Source organism: Phaethon lepturus, unplaced genomic scaffold (assembly GCF_000687285.1).
Source record: "Phaethon lepturus isolate BGI_N335 unplaced genomic scaffold, ASM68728v1 scaffold16532, whole genome shotgun sequence".
Classification (NCBI taxonomy): Eukaryota; Metazoa; Chordata; class Aves; order Phaethontiformes; family Phaethontidae; genus Phaethon; species Phaethon lepturus.
The window spans coordinates 39,216-56,721 of NW_010522768.1; the positions used below are offsets into that span (position 1 = coordinate 39,216).

Genomic DNA, 17,506 nt, shown 5'->3' on the forward strand with positions numbered 1-17,506 from the left:
CTATATCCAACATTTCACAGGCATCTTTGTTATTTGATGCCTGAATGTGAATACGTAATAGAACTGTGTCAATTGATGGAGTTGCCTGAGGAGTGCCAACACAATGTGCATAAATTTTATTATCTGGCATTTTGTGCTTGGAGGAGTACACAGTTTGGAAAGGACGCAGCAGCAATTAGTCAGGCTTAGCTTAGGCTGAACAGTATGAATTGCCCAGTGCGCTTCTGTATCTGCTGATGCTCCAAGTGATTAGACTACTATCTAAGTTTATGTTGGCACAGACAGGAATTGCTTATCACAAATGCAAATGAAAATTAAAAAGCTACAAAAACAAATATGTTAGTTTTTTGGGATTTTTTTGTGTGTGTGTGTGTGTGTGACTTAAAATGTATAAAAAGTCTGTAGCTATGGAAAAGTAATACCTCTCGGAGAGGATCCTTCTTCCTGTAATGTTCTTTGGTTTGATATGTCATTAGATTGGGCTCACATTTATCTTTTCTGGACAAGACTTGCCTCTGCCAGGTTCCTGATTTTAGCAGTATGTTACTAGAGTGCCCGATAACAGTATCACAGTTATAGCCATGTGTGCTTGCCTGCGTTCTCCCTGTTAAAGGTAATCATTGACTTTACAAGATAACTAAATATCAATCCATTCATGCATCTTAAAATAAGACACAGAATTGGGATTTTAAATTCAGAGCTGAATTTAGTTGAAAGACAATTTTTACCAAAAGTTGCTTCTGTGCTTGTGCTTTTATTTAAAAATGCATGATTCTGCTGAATAGCATTGAGGTGTTTTTGTAATATCTGCATTCAAGCCTAGGGTAATTTAGAGAAGGAGATTAATTTTTTGAGAAATGCTGAGATGAAAAATTACACAAGAAACTACTTTGGGTTACCAATTAATTACTTTAATACCATCTTCTAATCCCAAGACTTGTTACTGCTATCTAGCAAGTAGTCCCTCTGAAAGAGCTAGACAAGTCTACTGCTTTGTCAATCCTAATGATGTTTAACTTCTCAGCTTTTCCACTGCACATCTTTTATTATTTAATTAATGTGGATAAATACACTGAATGTACAAATAGCAATCACAGTGAGTGATGGGTGTAAGGCTAGCAGGTGTGCTTCTGAAACCAAAAGGGTTTTACTGTGCTGAAGAACTCTGTGTGCTGTTTCCAGAGCTGTGTGATCACTGATGGGGTTGGTAGCAGAGTAGTTGTTATTACATGATTCTTGCTTTTACTTTCTCACACAAAACCCATCTTTTTTAAAAACCAGTACAAAATCAAATATGTACAAATAATTGTTTAAAGTTTCTGTAAGTGTTTTATGTAGCCTATCATATACATGCCACCCTTCTTTTTCCTTCACATAGAAGTAAACTGTGATCTTTAAAGCACAGTAGATAAATAACATGGGCTTCTTTTTTTCCCCCTCCATTGTATGAAGACTTTGTAAAGAATCCTCTTCTTAAATATGTTGAAGATTAAATTTGAGATTCCATGTATTATAAGGACTAACTACCAAATACAGTATATTTAGTGTAGTATAAGAAGGAGGAACTAGAAAATTGCCTAGATATGAGATTTTGAGGGGATAGAAAACTCTCACAAAGGAAGTAGTAGTCTGTTTTTTCTGGGCTTGTATGCTAGCCAAACTTCTAAGAAATGTCTTATAATAAATAGTCCACTGTTAAGTGGATCTATTGGCTAGTGCTCTTCTCTAGTTTCTATTAAACTATATTATTCTATATTTCTATTTCTAGTTTCTCTTCTAGTGCTCTTCTAGTTTCTATTAAAAATAAGTATTAAAATAGCTTTTAAAAGCTTACCCGTATTAGATGATCTTAGTATGACAATTTGTAGTTTGTTTTATTGTTTCAGTTAGTTTTGGTTTGTTTTTTTTTTAAACTGTATTAATGACTCATTACTTGCATTCATTTTCCTTCTGTGCCTAGCTGTAGGATAACATTTACTTTACCTTAATTTTTTTGGTCCAACTTTCTCCTATGACAAAAATGAAACAAAAATCTAAGCAGACCACTGGCTGAGAGAAGTAGTTATGAGATAGATCTGGTGGGTTTTTTTCTGGAAAAGAGGACTTGTTGCATGAGTCTGTAGGATCAGTGACTAAAACACCATACCACATTATTGGTGGGCAAATTCAGGTTACTAGCTTTCTGGTAGCAGTTTCCTGAGGTTGCAAATATATTCAGTTCTGGCTCGGTTTACTTTTCAGGATCATACAAATTCCTGTAGTAGTTTGACTTCTTGCATTCTGCTAAAATCTGTACCTGCTCCTTCTTGAGAGTGACGTTCCCCTTGGACTGCGTTCAGGACCTCAAAGCTAATAGCAACCCTCGCATGGAAGAGAGTTAGGTGCTGGGATGTGACAGTTTGGTCATAGCTGGAATTATGGGGATCTGCAAAGTTAAGAGCTAAAGAGGAAAAATTTGGTACCAGGGTCTTTTCCCAGATTAATCAGAAAATAGATTCCTAGAATTAAACTTTCACAAAACAAATATATAATTTAGCTAATTTTTCCTCTGCTATTGTAGTAAATCTTCAGCTGTATCCCTCACTACTAACATATGGGATAGTTGCTACAATAATTATCTTAAATAATCTCTTGCCTTAGTAGGAACTTCTTAAAAGCTGTTTAAAACTTGAGCCTTGTCATACAGAAATAGTGAAGGGCAATACACTTAACAAAATTTTGGGGAAAAACCAAATCACACTGGAAAGCGCACTAGATCCTTAATAACTTTTTACATGTTAAAAACTCCTGTTTTGGCATAAATTTTTCACTTCAGAATTTTGCTACCTCATTATGGGTGGAGGATGTCTCCTAGCACTGAAGGATAAAATAGCATGTGAATCTTGCCAACAGCTGCAGTTTGTCTTCAGAGAGGGAATAAAATGTTGCATCACTTGATATTCCACTGTCTTGCATGCTATTCCTGTTCTAAGCCAGGATGGAAAAACTTAGTCTGTAATTTTACATTTGGGATAATGTTGATGTATGCGCCAAACTTAGGGCGAGTGTGTTTGAGTGCCTAATTATTATTTTATAGTCTTTTTTGATAGCCCATTTCAGTGTTTAGAGATGGACTTTCAGTACTATTCTCTGTCTGCAATTTATAGACGATCTGCTGTAGCCCGCATTCAGGAGCTCTTCAGAAGGAGGAAAGAAAGAAAAGAAATGGAAGAACTGGAAACGCTGAATATTAGACGTCCTTTAATAAAGATGGTTTATAAAGGTCATCGGAACTCCCGAACTATGGTACAAACTCTTTGTCTGTTTTGGGAACTGCACAGCTTTTATGGACTGAATCAGTGTAGCTGCCACATTGACATGTTTGCCAAAAAGGATATTGTAATGTGTTGTTAGAACTTTTTCTTGTAGATTCAGTTGGAAGCCATATGATTTGCTCTAAATCAAAACTAAAATTAGTGTGACTCGTGTCACCGTGTTAAGCATTTGCGTTTTCTTGAGTTTAAGACTCTCTCCCCTTAACTCCCTTTGAAATCTTGGGTATTTTTCTTAACGTCTTTTTCATTTTTTCTGTCAGCTTAAGTGGTATAAAATGTGCCTACCTTCAAAATTATGATTTAATCCTCACTCTCCCTTCCAAGCTCTTTAAAGGTAAAGATTAAATAGTAATTTTGAAGATCTCGGAAGGGAAAGTGAGGATTAAATCATTTTTTGAAGAGTTTTGACATCTCTGAATTAAAAAAAGGAAATAATGCTAGTTATTAAATCGTAATGTAACTACTAGATACTCTGTCTTTTTCATACAAAATACTGTATTTTAAGAAAAATACAGTTACTGTGTTCGTAAAGCAGCGGTGCATGAGAAACACATGCTATTTTTCTTGCTATTTCTTTTTTGGCTTTTTACCATGTTATGACGACGTGAATTTCTGAGTACTAGGCGGTATTCTGTAGGAGTAGCAGGTGTATTATTTTGCAGATGATCTGAGGACCAGACCCTCTGTCTCCAAAAGCAATTTTCTAGAGTTTGTGTGAATGGCTTTGATTACACTGGAGGAAAATGCTTCAGTAAATGCACATTTCAGTCTACATAAGCAACAAGACTTAGAACAAAATTTGAGTAATGACAGGGAGTTTTGCACTGTATTTCAGAAATTAATTTTAATTGCCCAAAAGCTCATTAGTCTAAAAGTCATCACATCCAGCACTTCGTAGTTAGGCAAGCTTAGTTTTAGTATTGCCTAAGTGGTCTTAATTCAGTCTCCATCTGCGTGTGTGGTGTTATACAGATTATTTCACAGATTTTGTTGTTTGGTTTCTCTGGGATGTGGGTTGGTGTTTTTGCCTTTGTTTCACATGAGCACCTATGGTGGGGAATGCATACAATGGAAGATGATGTAATTTTCCCTGTTGATTTCTGTGGTGGCAAAGTTCATTTGAATTTTTTTTTTATCAATAACCTCTTTCCTGCAAGGCGAGGGCTAATGGTATTTCTCTTTTGTGAAGGAGACAGCATAGAGAGGTCTTGTTTCCTACACACCTGAGCAGCACAAGGATAAAGTTGTCTTGTCAATAACATGAACTATTTTAATACACATACTTACACACACACATATATATACACACATATAGATATAGATATGAGAGTGAATTAAGGTTATGCAGGCAAAATAAATAATTCTGGTACTCCATTACTTTTGAGAACTTGATTTGGCAATCTTACAATTTTTTTAATAAGCATATTTTAAGTGTGAATCTTGTATTGTCAGAAAGCAGAAGATAAGTAGCATTATATTCATGTTTCCTTGCACTATTGGCAGGGTTGGAACGTTTTTAGGTCCAGCACCCACATCCCTGCCACGTAACCACTCGAATGATGTCATTACTGTGTGTTACCGTTTTTTCATTAAACAAACCTGAAAGTATGGCAGCAGGGGATATGATGGTAGTGGAATGATGGGGGGTGGGATTTCTCGTTTCTCTTTAGCTCTTGGAGGAAAAAAAAAATGCTTTTGTGAGCCCAAAATCCTTTTCCTTTTCTTCAAAATTTGCCTTTTGCCCTGTGTCTCTCCTGTGTCTTCCTCACCGTTTTTCCCTCCAGTCCTAGTCTTATCTCCTTTCATATATATGCCATTCTTCCTCTATTCCACTCACCCCAAGCCTCAAGTCCCCCTTTTAAAATACTGACTTCAAAGAAACCTTTCTTCAACAGAGCATGTGTGTACCTAATAAATGGGGTAAGTTGTATGTTCATACAGTAGAATTGAGTGTGTATACGAGTTTGAAAACAAAATTTTAAAATGTGAATTTCAATTCTGTTAATGTATGTGGTGCTAAAGTTAGGTTTTTATGAATATTAGAAATGTAAAATCAGCAGTTACATTAGAGAATACCAAGGAAGCAGGAAGGAGTCATAACTGAGAATTAAAATAGAAAGTTATTTATTATTGGTGATAATTCAGATGTATTTCTACCAGGGTAATGAAAAATATATATTAAGAGGAGCTATAAGACAAAAGCTGACAAAAGATTAATATATTTGAGACCCATCTTTCACTACAGAATCCAGGAATGTAGTTTCTCTGGCTTATTTTTAGACATTGGGATGACTTTATTGCACTGACTGCAATCATTGGTACATATTCTATAGACAAAGATGTAGCAAGCCTGAAATTTAAAACTGGACATACTCGTGCTGGAAATAAAGTACATATTTTTAACAGCAGTAAGGGTTCAGCTTACTAATATGATTCTTTACTAGGGTGATTTTTAGATCAAGATAGCTGGGGCAAAGCACAGAGCAAGACAATGTCTCTGTCCTTTTCCCTAGTGCGTTTTCTGAGAAAATTATGCAAAAAGAAAGGTAAGGGTGCAGGCACTGTCCCCTTTAGAGCTTTATTATGATGTGTTACTTGGAAAATAATTCCATAGTAGGATTCTCTGTAAATGGTCTCAAACTCAAAATTCTGTCCCTTATGCTGGAGATATTCTTAAATACCCAAAATTAGAAAATTATTTTATGCTAAACTTCAAACATTGGACATCGTCTGTGTGAACTCTGAAAGCTGCTGCATAGGAAGCTTCTGTTTACACAGGTATCTCGTTTGCCCCGTGTATGTCAATGTAAAGAGTTGCAGGAGGTACTGGTAACTGTTTAAAGCGTAATCTTGTGTGTAGGATTATATTTTTAACGTCCAGCCTCTTTTCTCTGGCACAAACATCTGACTGTCATTGAGCTTTCAGCTCACACCTTGTGACTGAGTTTTGACTGTTCTTGAAGTAATGTCTCTCCTCCCTCTGCCATCCCATCTAACCTCGCACCCTGCAGATGATGTAGGGCAGCGGTGGTGAAACACACTGCTGCCTAGCCTGTTCCTATTTTAAAAAGTTTAACAATGGTTATTTTGATGTCCTACTCTGAGTAAAATCAGAAGTGATTTCTGAAGAAGATTCTAATCATTAGTGAAGGGAGTGACCTTGTTTGCTCAGGGTAATTGTTTGGCTTTGTTTGGGTTACATCTTTTTAGGAAGGGAGGGCAAGAGAGGCCTTGGCATGGAAAGATTATTCACCATTTAACAAGCCCAATAGTTGCTTCTTGAAAAAAATATTCTAGGGTGGCTTTTTTTGGCTCAGAAATTGAATAAGCCACATTCTTTCAGGCTGTAATCATACGGGTATCTTGAATGTAACAGGTGTTGAATAATATCAACATTATATTTCAAGGAAATGGATATCTGATACTACTGCCACTTTTTCCTGGCCTGCAATTTCTCTGTCATATACGTGATCATTTTCATTGTAAGGCTACTCTCTTTCATAGGACAGACTGCTTCAGCTGCCTTCAGTTCCAAAACTCATGAGATTGCAGATCTGTGAAACACTCAAGGAGTCTGGGTTTTCCCACTGAATTAGTAAATACACAATAAATAATACAGCATTTACTACATGACCAATTATTTATAAATAAATAATGTTTAAGAAATAAAAATAGTATAGTCTAATATAAGTAATAAAGATATGAATCCATACAAAAATATAACTAATATGTATCAATTATTATCAGATAATACATTATTCTTATATTCCTATGACACTACCATGTTTTGGAGAGAGGGATGGGAACAAAGAGGAGAAAAAAGTTCAGATTTATCTACTCGCTTGTCTCCCAAAGACTTTTTCAAGTCAAGTACAGGTCAAGCTAGCTGACTTGTCATTGAGTGTATCTGCTATTTTCTTTAATTCTCAGAATCGGGGACAAGACAGTCTCATCATTTTGAGGGGAGAGATGGTCACTTCATTTGAAAAGTGTTCTCAGCACTGTTAGCAAATGTGTATCCAGAACAATGATGCTGATGATCCATGAATACTTATGGATCTTAAGGCATTGAAATACCTACTGAATTATAGCACTTCACACAAGGAGAGGGAGATAGGTGATGTAATAAACCATTATATAGTATACTAGCCTAAAGCATGATCATACTATTCCCTAAAACCTCCCTTTTCCTTTTACCCAGAGGTTGTTGTTGCTCTCTTCATCGCATGGAGGGAAGGGGCAGAGGCTGTACGTTGATGGCAGGGGAAGAGAGGCAAAATGCGACAGGAATCCTTTGCCGTCTCTGCTGAGACGGTCCCCCTGCCCCAAAGGAAGCCTTCCATCAGGTTAGCGCTGTCAGAGCTTCCCGGAGAAGCTGCCAGAAGAGAAAAGCCCAAGTGCATGCAGTCTGCGTCACCTCGCTGGCTGTGAGGCACTGCAACAAACCATACAGTTGCGGTGAGAGATGGCTGGTCTTCTGGAAGCCTTCTCAAGGACCTTGGATCTTTCTTCAATACCCTTCAGTCAGTAGCACATCCAGCCCAGTTGTGTTCCCTCACAGACAACTGCGTACACTTTAACTCACAATGCCGTTTGTGAATTGCCTCCTATCTTTTCTGGTTTATGAAAAATTCTTAATTTCTGCATCTTTCAAGTAAAAATAAAAATTATTACCATGTTATTCTCAGAGGTGTAGAGTTTCATCCTTCAAATGTACAGCTCTCCAATCAGAGAAGTCCTCCTTGGATGTTTTAATTGCAGCCAGTTATAATCCAGGGTCAAACTTCTGTGTTTATTGATAACATTATAGAGGAGTTAGCTGTAGGCCAAAAACAAACATCACCCAATTATAAGTGCTGACGAGTGATTTAAAAATCAATATAATTTGTGTGATGCTAGTCAGTCCATGAAAGTAAAATTCCATAAACTGTCTCAAGATGTTAGAATGACATTCAGTGTGTACAGTAGGCCCTCAGACAACTCACTGCCTTTGCAAGATAGGTTTTACCTTGCTCTCTAAATTTATACACAACATGCCCATTTAAAAAAAAAAAGTTCATGTTGGCAATGTATACATGTACTCTTTGCTGATAGCATGGCAACACTACCGATAGGTGACACATGTTAGCTGTATCACTTCAAACATTTTGCAAAGGTGCTCGAATACCTCAGCAAAGTAACAATAGGAACAACCATGTGGAATAGAATGTGTCATCACTATGTCAAGAAAACTGTGATGATACTGGTTCCACTTGCAGGGAGAGATGCTTCTACTTTCATCTACTCTTACCGTAATAGCTGAAGCTGAAGGGTTGCTTCTGCCTGCATCCCTTCTTTGTTCAGTGGCTTGTAACTTTAATTTTGGCCTTGGACTAAGAAGTCTTAGTTCTTATCTGATTCATTATAGAGGGGGGAGAAAAAATTCCTAAGTTTGATTTCATGACCCCTTTTAAGCTGTCAGACCCAATTAATTCTCACCCCCCAGTTTTCATAAGCTTCTGTCTTGTCTCCTCTTCCTCTGTAAATGGAAAATCCCCACCAGGGGTTAGCCTGTCATGCACTTGTAACTTACCGAACTCTTCCCAAAAACTGTTTCGCATACCCCTGTCTCCAGTATCATTCCTGTCACTTTGGAAAGTGACAAATCTGCTGTCATTTATTTCCAAACTGCTCAGTCTGCCCCAACTCCTCTCCTTTTTTCTGTTAGCAGCCACTTTGCTCTGGAGATCTACAACCTTCTGAATTTTCTTTTTTTTTAATATATAATCCTTCTTTAAATGTTTCCTTTAAATTTTCTTAAATGTTGTTTCTGCATATGCAGAGCTCTTACTTCAGAGGCAGTTGTTACTGCAGAAACGGGGCTATGCTCTTTGATGTGCTTTCCACTAGCTAGTCTCATAAAGTAATTCTTATTTTTGTGTTTACTGCAGATAAAGGAAGCTAATTTTTGGGGATCTAACTTTGTCATGAGTGGTTCAGACTGTGGCCATATTTTTATATGGGATCGACATACTGCTGAACATCTCATGCTCCTGGAAGCTGATAATCATGTGGTGAACTGTCTTCAACCTCATCCGTTTGACCCAAGTAAGATGATCATTTTTGACAGTCTGCATGTTCAGGTTATCTGTAGTAAAGCATTTTAAAGCTCAGTCTTAAATGCTTTGCTCAGTAGAGCATTGTAGTTATTAATGAACTATTGTTCATTTTTTCCCATATAAATTAGATAATACTGCTTTTAGTTTTGTCTTTTACTAAAGACCTTTGGCCCTTACACCCCTCCTTACTCAGTAACATCTTGGAATGAAAATATTACTGACATAGTATTTATAGAAAGTTAAGATGTAATAAGAATCTCTATTTTTTGCTCCCCTTGATACATTAAATGTTTTCCATGACACTAATGAGGGAAATACGGGGTCACTGAAATGCCAGCAGCACTTTGGGAATTGATATTGGAATCTGGTCTCCACTTGTCTCTGCTCAAAAAATTGAGTGAAGTGGGTGTCTCAGTCTCATTGGCTTTGTGAGATTAGAAGAATGAATAAAATTAATAGAAATTCCATTAATTTGTATTTAGGGGAAAATATTTCTAGAAAAAATGGACCAAAGTACAGAAGGAATCATGTGTCTCTGACATGTAGGTAGAAAATCTGAATCATTCTGCAGCTTCTGACACAGTCAAAGAAAGTATTTGTTACTTGTTTTTTCATAGCTTACATGGCTATAGAGTAACAGTCAGCTGTAACAAAACAAGCAAATAAAGTTGTTACGATAATAGCAGAAGAGGCTGGGGTTTTTTGGACAGTTTGTAGAAACATGGAATAACGCCCTACATTGGATAAGCCTTGCACTTTTAAATGCTTAATTGAAATTTTGTTCCTGTACCTGTTTGGAGTGTGTGGCTAGGTTGGACACTTCTTTTGGAAGCACTTTTCAAAATGCCCTGTAGGTTTACTGATTTCTTGATGGTGTGTGACTGTCTCCCTGTCGTAGTAAAAATGTAGTGAAGAGGTCATCTTCCTTGTAGGACAGTTAATCTTGTACATTTTTCCAGTTACTGAGACCGTTCTATGGAATTTTTATTCCTGTAGTGGTTCTGATGATCTAGAGATCTAGATCTCTGATGATCTAGAGAATGTTCTACAACTTTTCCATATTTTAACCAGTGCTTATAATAAGAGCATCCATTGCTTCTTTATATTTGAATATCAAATAAATTTACATGAAATACACTGAAATTATCAAATGTCAAGATACGTTTGAAATTACCGTGCTTCTGTCTGTATCTGGGTCTGCAAATCCTAAGGCTTTGGTGTTGATGCATATACTTATCAGGCCATCAGCAGAAATAAATTAGTAATGGCTGGGTTTGGTTTTACTTTCTGCTCTTATCTTATGTATATTCTGGTGCTTTTTTTAAATTTAAAAAAGGAAGCTCTTGATGTTTACATGTGTTTTCTTCATATATATATATTCAAAAATATGCAATGTATATCTCAGATCTCACATGGAGACCTAGTAATTACATAGCTGTATGTTCAGCATGGGAACTGACATTTGCAAATAAGTGCCTCAAGTGAAATATTTATTGTCAACTCCAGTTAGGTGCAGAAGATACAGGCAAAGACATAACACATTTAATTTAGAGTTACTATTACTTCTAGTTCTGGCCTCTTCGGGTATTGATTATGATATAAAAATTTGGTCGCCACTGGAAGAATCCAAGATTTTTAACAGAAAACTTGCGGATGAGGTAAGAACTTTTCCTCCTTTTTCACACTAATGTTGCATTTTCCAATTCCATAAAAGCCTTTGGTGCAAATTACTGATGTTAAATTAAGAGAGTCATTTAGTGTTCAACGAATTAGATTAAAAAAAAAAAATCTGCCCTTTATAATAGCTAACTTTTATATTGTTAGCAGCACACAGAGATTTAATTATTTTTCTTTAATAAAAAAATGTTGACTGATGAATAATCATATTTTAGTGATTTACATAACATAATTTATTAAAATGTTAGAAGTTTTTCTGTAAGTATTATATTAGGGCAAATTTGGTTGTGGAGTGGCTTGTGCGTTTTTTGTGCAATCTCTTGGACAGCAGGGATACAGTAGACTAGGTTTTTTAAATTATTATTTGTCTGTATTAGTACTATGTATATTTAAAGCAGAAACACACAACCTGTAGCCACTACCTCCCCATCCCCCAGAAAAAAAAACACCAACCCATCCACTTGTGAGTTTTGAACCCTTCCTGTTATTTTAGCAGTAGTAACACTGAGTAAAGTGACACTTCTTTGTATATTGTATGATAGTTTTAATCTATGACGTGTTTTGGAGCCTTTGGGGTTTAGAAATATTGCCAGACATAAATGTGTGCTAAAAGTAATTATTATAATGATGCTTTTGTAGAACTTTCAGAAAATTTGACTGCTGTATGGTTTGTAATTTTACATGGTTTTTTGCTTTTTAGTTTAATCCCTGTATTGAAATACCTATGTAGAGAATAGGAGAGGTTCATAGAAATAAAATAGTTTTCACCATGTTAAGTTTGGCTAAAGCAAGTGTCCAACATACCTAAACTGAATTTTCCATAGAAGGCAAGGTCTAGGGAGAAAGCATTACGTATAGGGAAAGTTCAGTATAGATACAGAACCATATTTAAAATTGAGAGGGGTCTTGACCTTAGTGAAGGGGAGAAGACAGTGCGGATGGGAACAAATCTCTGAATAGAGAAAAAGCATGATAAGCAAGCTGTCAAAAGGGTGTTACTGATGATGCACTGGAGAAATAGGAGGTGAAAGATTTAAAAATGGCCGTCTGCAGTCTTCTCAGTTTGCTTCTTTTAGGGAGTGATCAGCTGCGCAAAGTGCCCAGTAAACAGATGGGAATGTCAGAAAAGAGGCGCTTTGATTTGGCTAGGAGAAGGCCGCTGCAGACATTTGTGAGACCGTGTTCCTCACAAGAGGAACAGGCTTGGCATGAAAATGAAAAAGAAATGCATTATTTTCCTGCCCCACAGCAGCTGATCTGGGAGGAAGGACTGAATAATGGTCAGAACTTGCCTCCACCTGAAGAAATTTTTATGCTTAGTGGTAATGAAAGAACGTAGTCTAAAAGCTGAGAGACAAGCTAAGGTGTGGGATTAGAACTTAATGGGAAAGCAAGAAGGATGGCAAGGAAGTACCACGAGGAAGGAAGGAGGCAAAAGAGCTAAAAGTATTTGTTAGTGAATTTTTTTTCCTTGAAACTGAGACAGTAGGAGCTAGCTCTTTCAGATCATTTAAAGGCAAGCTGTAGGTCTGTTTAGAAAGAGTTACGGAGCTGAAGAATGTTCCTGAACTGGGATAGTGTAATTGCTTGTGTTCCTTGGATTTTCTCTAAAAGTTTCAAGCAGCATGAAGGTAGGAGTTTAGGGTAACCTCATCTCTTTTCCTACCCACATTCTTGGCCAGCGCTGGTGCTAGAACTTCATTCTCTACAGCAGTTGCCATCTGTAACAGCACTTTCTCTCGTCAGTCTTCCTTATTTCATGGAAGATCTCATTTCCAAAAGTTTTTCTCAGTTGCTCATCTCAATATCTGCTATGGATGAGGACAACAGAATGATGATGATCTTAGTAGAATATTCTTTAGATAGACAATTAGATATCTGTAGGCAGTCCACTGTCTAACTTTTCTTACCACATACAATTGGTGTAACTGTATTCAACAGTAATTATTAAAATATCGCTCCCTCATTGTAATTTTGGACTCTGTAAATGCCTTTTGCATAGGAACTGTGTATCTACAAACCCCCATTGATGCAGTACAATATTGTGTTTATTTTTGATGCTGTTTTTTCCCCTTCCCTGCCTCCAGGTTATAACACGTAATGAATTAATGCTGGAAGAGACCAGAAACACTATTACTGTTCCAGCTTCTTTTATGTTACGAATGTTGGCTTCATTGAATCATATAAGAGCAGGTGAGTGACTTCTAAAGAGCTTGTCTGCCGCATTGGTCTATGAAATAGCAGATGGATTGGGGAACCATCAAGATCTTCAGCTGTCTGTGGCTACGCTTGGGGTTGGTGAGAATATCCAAGGGTTGTTCAAGGTTCTCTTAATAAAAGTACTTAGGAATAGCTTCTTTAGTGTGAGACTTGCAACATTTTTGCAGCTGTCATTTTTTACCTCCAAAGAAAGAACGAGAAAAGAGCAAAATATATTTTTAGATATTACCATACTATCCATCCTGAAATAGCTTATTTATTAGTATTAATTAGCTGTTGAAAAATACTCTCTTTACTAAGGAATGTTCTTTAAGGTGACTGCTGTGTGATGGGAAAGCTATTGGGGATGACTGGAATGAGTCGTGAGATAAACTGACTGTCATTGTGGGTTTGGAATTGTCTAGGGGCACAGGAGGGTGTAAAGATACAGGACTGTGGGAAATATTAATGAGGCCGCTGGCAGCTGTTCCTGGGGCAGCAGGTGCTAGGATGTCACAGAATTGTTAAGGTTAGAAAAGACCTTTAAGATCATTAAGTCCAAAATGTCTCTTTGGGGAAGGGGCAGTTCCCTAAGGGCTGAAACTGGTGATAAGGGGTTGCACGGAGGATCGTCATTGGGAACTGGTGTTCCTGGATGTTAGTGCTAATGAAGTTGACCGCAGTGGGTTGATACTGAAGATGCAGGACAATGGAGAGACAGCCTACTGGGTAGGAAGCAAGGAGATGAAGTTTTGGGAGGTTGGTATGATGTATGGGGCAGAAACCTAACAGAACTGTAGATGAAGGTGAAAGTGACTGTAGATATTGAATATGGGGACTCTGGCACCGGCTGAGCAGATCAGTGGCCTTATAGTGATGAGGTAGGAAGGAAGCTCTGCCTGCCAGCAGCTGCTGCTCCTCTTTCACCTCTCGCTGATCTGTGAGAATTAGAGCGCCAGAAGGATGCCACTGTATCCAGCCCAGTGGTATGCCTCGCCCCTGCTGTAACTGAATATTTTTGTTTGCTTTTTTCTTCATTTGTTATGATTTCTTTGGAGTGAAATACTCGAAGAACTGCCCAACACTTGAGTTACAACAGTTTCAGCAAAAATCTGTGTTATGATTTGGGTAGAATATTTCTTACTATGGGTAGAATATTTCTTAACCTGACAATGCATGTTGTTTGAGTGATAGATGTTGAGCCAATCATGTTCCCTCACACTTTTCTGTGTTTGCTTTTCTCTAAACATTTACTACATCAAAAGGTACTTTTTGTGATGTATACAGTGACAGTGATTCCCCAGTTTTCTGGAGTATACAAATTTCTAACTGCAGCTATTCTAGTTTCAGCTCCCCAGAAGAGTGTTTCAATCCCTTGTATTCACCATCTCTTTTTAATATTATGTTTGCATTCACTTTCCAGTGCTGACAGCTAGTCAGCAGCTACAGGGTTTTTCCTTTTATATACAAATTTCACTTTTATGCCTGGAAATCCTTTAGGGCTTTTCTCCTGTTGTTCTCCTTGTGGTAACATTTCTACCCAATCTCTGCTGTCAGTCCCTACAGACTTTCCTCTACCAAATAACCCACAGCCATTGTCCATTGTGTAATAGCCCAGGGAGATAGCATGTTATAAATATTTAACAAAAATTAAAACTTTGGAAGTTCTCTTTACTAAATCTCTGTGTCTTACAGACCGATTGGAAGGTGACAGATCAGAAGGATCTGGTCAGGAGAATGAAAACGAAGATGAAGAGTAACCGGCAGTTGTGTGCAAGCACCTAGACATCAATGGAATTTGTATAAGACATTAATTATATTTTTCCTTACAGAGCTTTAGTGCAATTCTAAGGTATTGCTTTTGGATAACCTAACCTTTTGTTTTTGAATGACTGTGTGCATGACTTTGGGAGAGTGTGCAAGTTAAAATAAGCAAAAATGTTTTTAAAATGTTTTGCCATGTATGAGGGGTGCTAGAAGATGCAAAGTGCAATATTTTCCTTAACCTGCAAATGTGGGAGCTTGGATCAATGTTTTAAAGTAACTTTCATTATAGTAAAAACGTTGGTTCAAATAAATTTCTATACCTGCTGTTTGCATGTTTGTTGCTTTCTAATTAAAAGATTTGGTTGTTTTAAGTAGTTTTGTGTTTTTCCTTTGTGCAACCATTGATTTATCACCTTGTAACTATAACCCCATTACTGCCGTCATTTGCATTCTTTCTTACAATGTTTGTGAAGTGACAAATACAATTATTTCTTACAGCACGGACTGGGATTCTCTAAGACTTTGAGACCCTGTGCCTCTTGGTTCTTGCATTTCCATGGGCAACCCCCACATGCATACGCAAAATTGTCTCTCCATCAGTCTTATTATAGTGCCACTTCACATCCTTCGTGCTTGAATCTGTAGTGCTGGTGAAATAGTTGTGTTTCACCAATAGATCTGTGAGTATGCATTCTTTGCAACAGCAGCAGACACATCTTAATTTCCATTGGATTTAGAATAGAGAAAATGTAGTGCAAAGGAACATGAATTTTAAAATTCCTACTTCCTAGGAGTAATTATTTGAGAAGGAATGCAGTTCTGTCCGTGTAACAGACTCTATCCTTCCTCCATACATTTGTGGATGGCAATGGAGAAGAGGAAGTGAAGGAAGAAAAGCGGAGCAGGGGAAAGAGCGACTTTGCTCAGTGGCTGTTCTTGTTGAGGATGGCAGATGCTGAGAGGCTCCACTGGGGAATTAGAGAATGCCAGAAAGAATTTTAAATCAGGTGGATTGAGGGTACTGGAAGCTTCATTGTCCTGTTATCATTAAAATATACATTCCTCACACAATCTTCACAAACTGCTTACGTCAACAGAAAGAATTCCCCACACTGAATGAAAAAGAACATTGTCACGACGTTCTGATACCCTGATTCACAAGGCAGGCAGGCTGAGAAGACTTGGGGAAGGGGGGGTATAAATCACAGAAACAGAGGGAGATGGGAAAACTAAAACTATTGGAGGAGATGGAGAGATTTATGGGGGAAGAGAAACGGTAATTACATGGCTCAGCTGGCAGTAACAGTGAAGATACTTGGGCAAGGGAAAAATAACGAGAGGGGAGAGGAAAAGTGTAAGGAAATGGATAGGGTGGCTGTTTGTTTTTTTAAAAAAGGAGAAGATAGGAAATTACTGAGGAAGAAGAAAGTATAGAAGCTTTGAAAGTGATCCAGTAGAGTGAATTTAGGAAAGGAGAAAATAACTGGGCGGGGAGAAGGCTTTGGAGGCAGAGGGTGGTGAGAAGAATGGAGGTCTCGGAATACTGGAGCGTTGTGGAGAAGGGGAAACTTCACACCCAGAGGAGGTCAGTGCAAGAGAGGATGGCAAGCATTTGAGAACATAACTACTGTGAACAAGAGAGAGTGGAAGAAGTCAAGGTAAGTTGTTTGTTCGTTTGCCTTTTAAGGTATGGAGTGAAAATAATGGCTGATATGGATATTTGTCTTTTCTGGTGACACAAGGAGGACTAAGTGCCCTTCTTGTTGGAGAAAGGAGCAAAACGTTAGTTTTTCCTCATGACATAACATTTTGGGCAAGCATTTTCAGGCCCGCAAGAAATGAAAGACATTTTACGATTTTGTGGTACACCTATTTGGGGAGGGGGGAACACAGTGGTCTAGAACTATTCAAACCCTGCTGCTCACAGCACTGCACAGAGCAACATTTTTACTATCACATCTAAATTAACCTTGAATTTTTGTAACAGAACAGAGTACTCCTCTCATTAGGTTTTAAAGAACTATACAGTAAATACATATAGTGTGCTTAGTGTGTATATAAAGTAGGGTTGTCTGCTCTACTTTAGCTATTAGGAGTAAGAAGAATAAAGCCATGTTTCTGTTCTGGGTGGCATCTGTTGCAATGGTGGACATCTTCCCCAGCCAGGGGTCCTGAGCAGTTCTGTGAATGAAATACAGTAACACAATGTTTGATGCAGTTGTTAGGTCCTCTGTAGATGACATTTGAGATGTATTTGCTACCAAAAAGAATGACCAGGGTGTTCCTACAGAAGTCTGGCTCTTTTTACTTAGAATTTGTTTTCCAAAGTTAATCATTTCTTTCTCAAGCGTATGGAGAGGATACCCTTTGTCTTCACCAGAGAGATTTTATAAATCATCACTGTGGATGTCTGTCTTTCTAAAAATAAAAGAGCTGCTTCCGCCATTCCTG

General features: G+C 37.6%; 1 protein-coding gene across 1 annotated transcript in view; it reads left to right on the forward strand.

Moving 5' to 3' along the window:
* DCAF6 (DDB1 and CUL4 associated factor 6) overlaps positions 1 to 15,429 on the forward strand; it is a gene marked incomplete at its 5' end in the record, with an annotated part of 51,880 nt that extends 36,451 nt beyond the window's left edge. The window contains 5 exons of the mRNA XM_010281921.1: positions 3,147 to 3,285; positions 9,245 to 9,401; positions 10,982 to 11,070; positions 13,177 to 13,282; positions 14,984 to 15,429. Of these exons, the coding sequence (XP_010280223.1) occupies positions 3,147 to 3,285; positions 9,245 to 9,401; positions 10,982 to 11,070; positions 13,177 to 13,282; positions 14,984 to 15,048 (556 nt within the window). The remainder of the gene's footprint in view (positions 1 to 3,146; positions 3,286 to 9,244; positions 9,402 to 10,981; positions 11,071 to 13,176; positions 13,283 to 14,983) is intronic.
* Between the last annotated feature and the right edge of the window lie 2,077 nt (positions 15,430 to 17,506).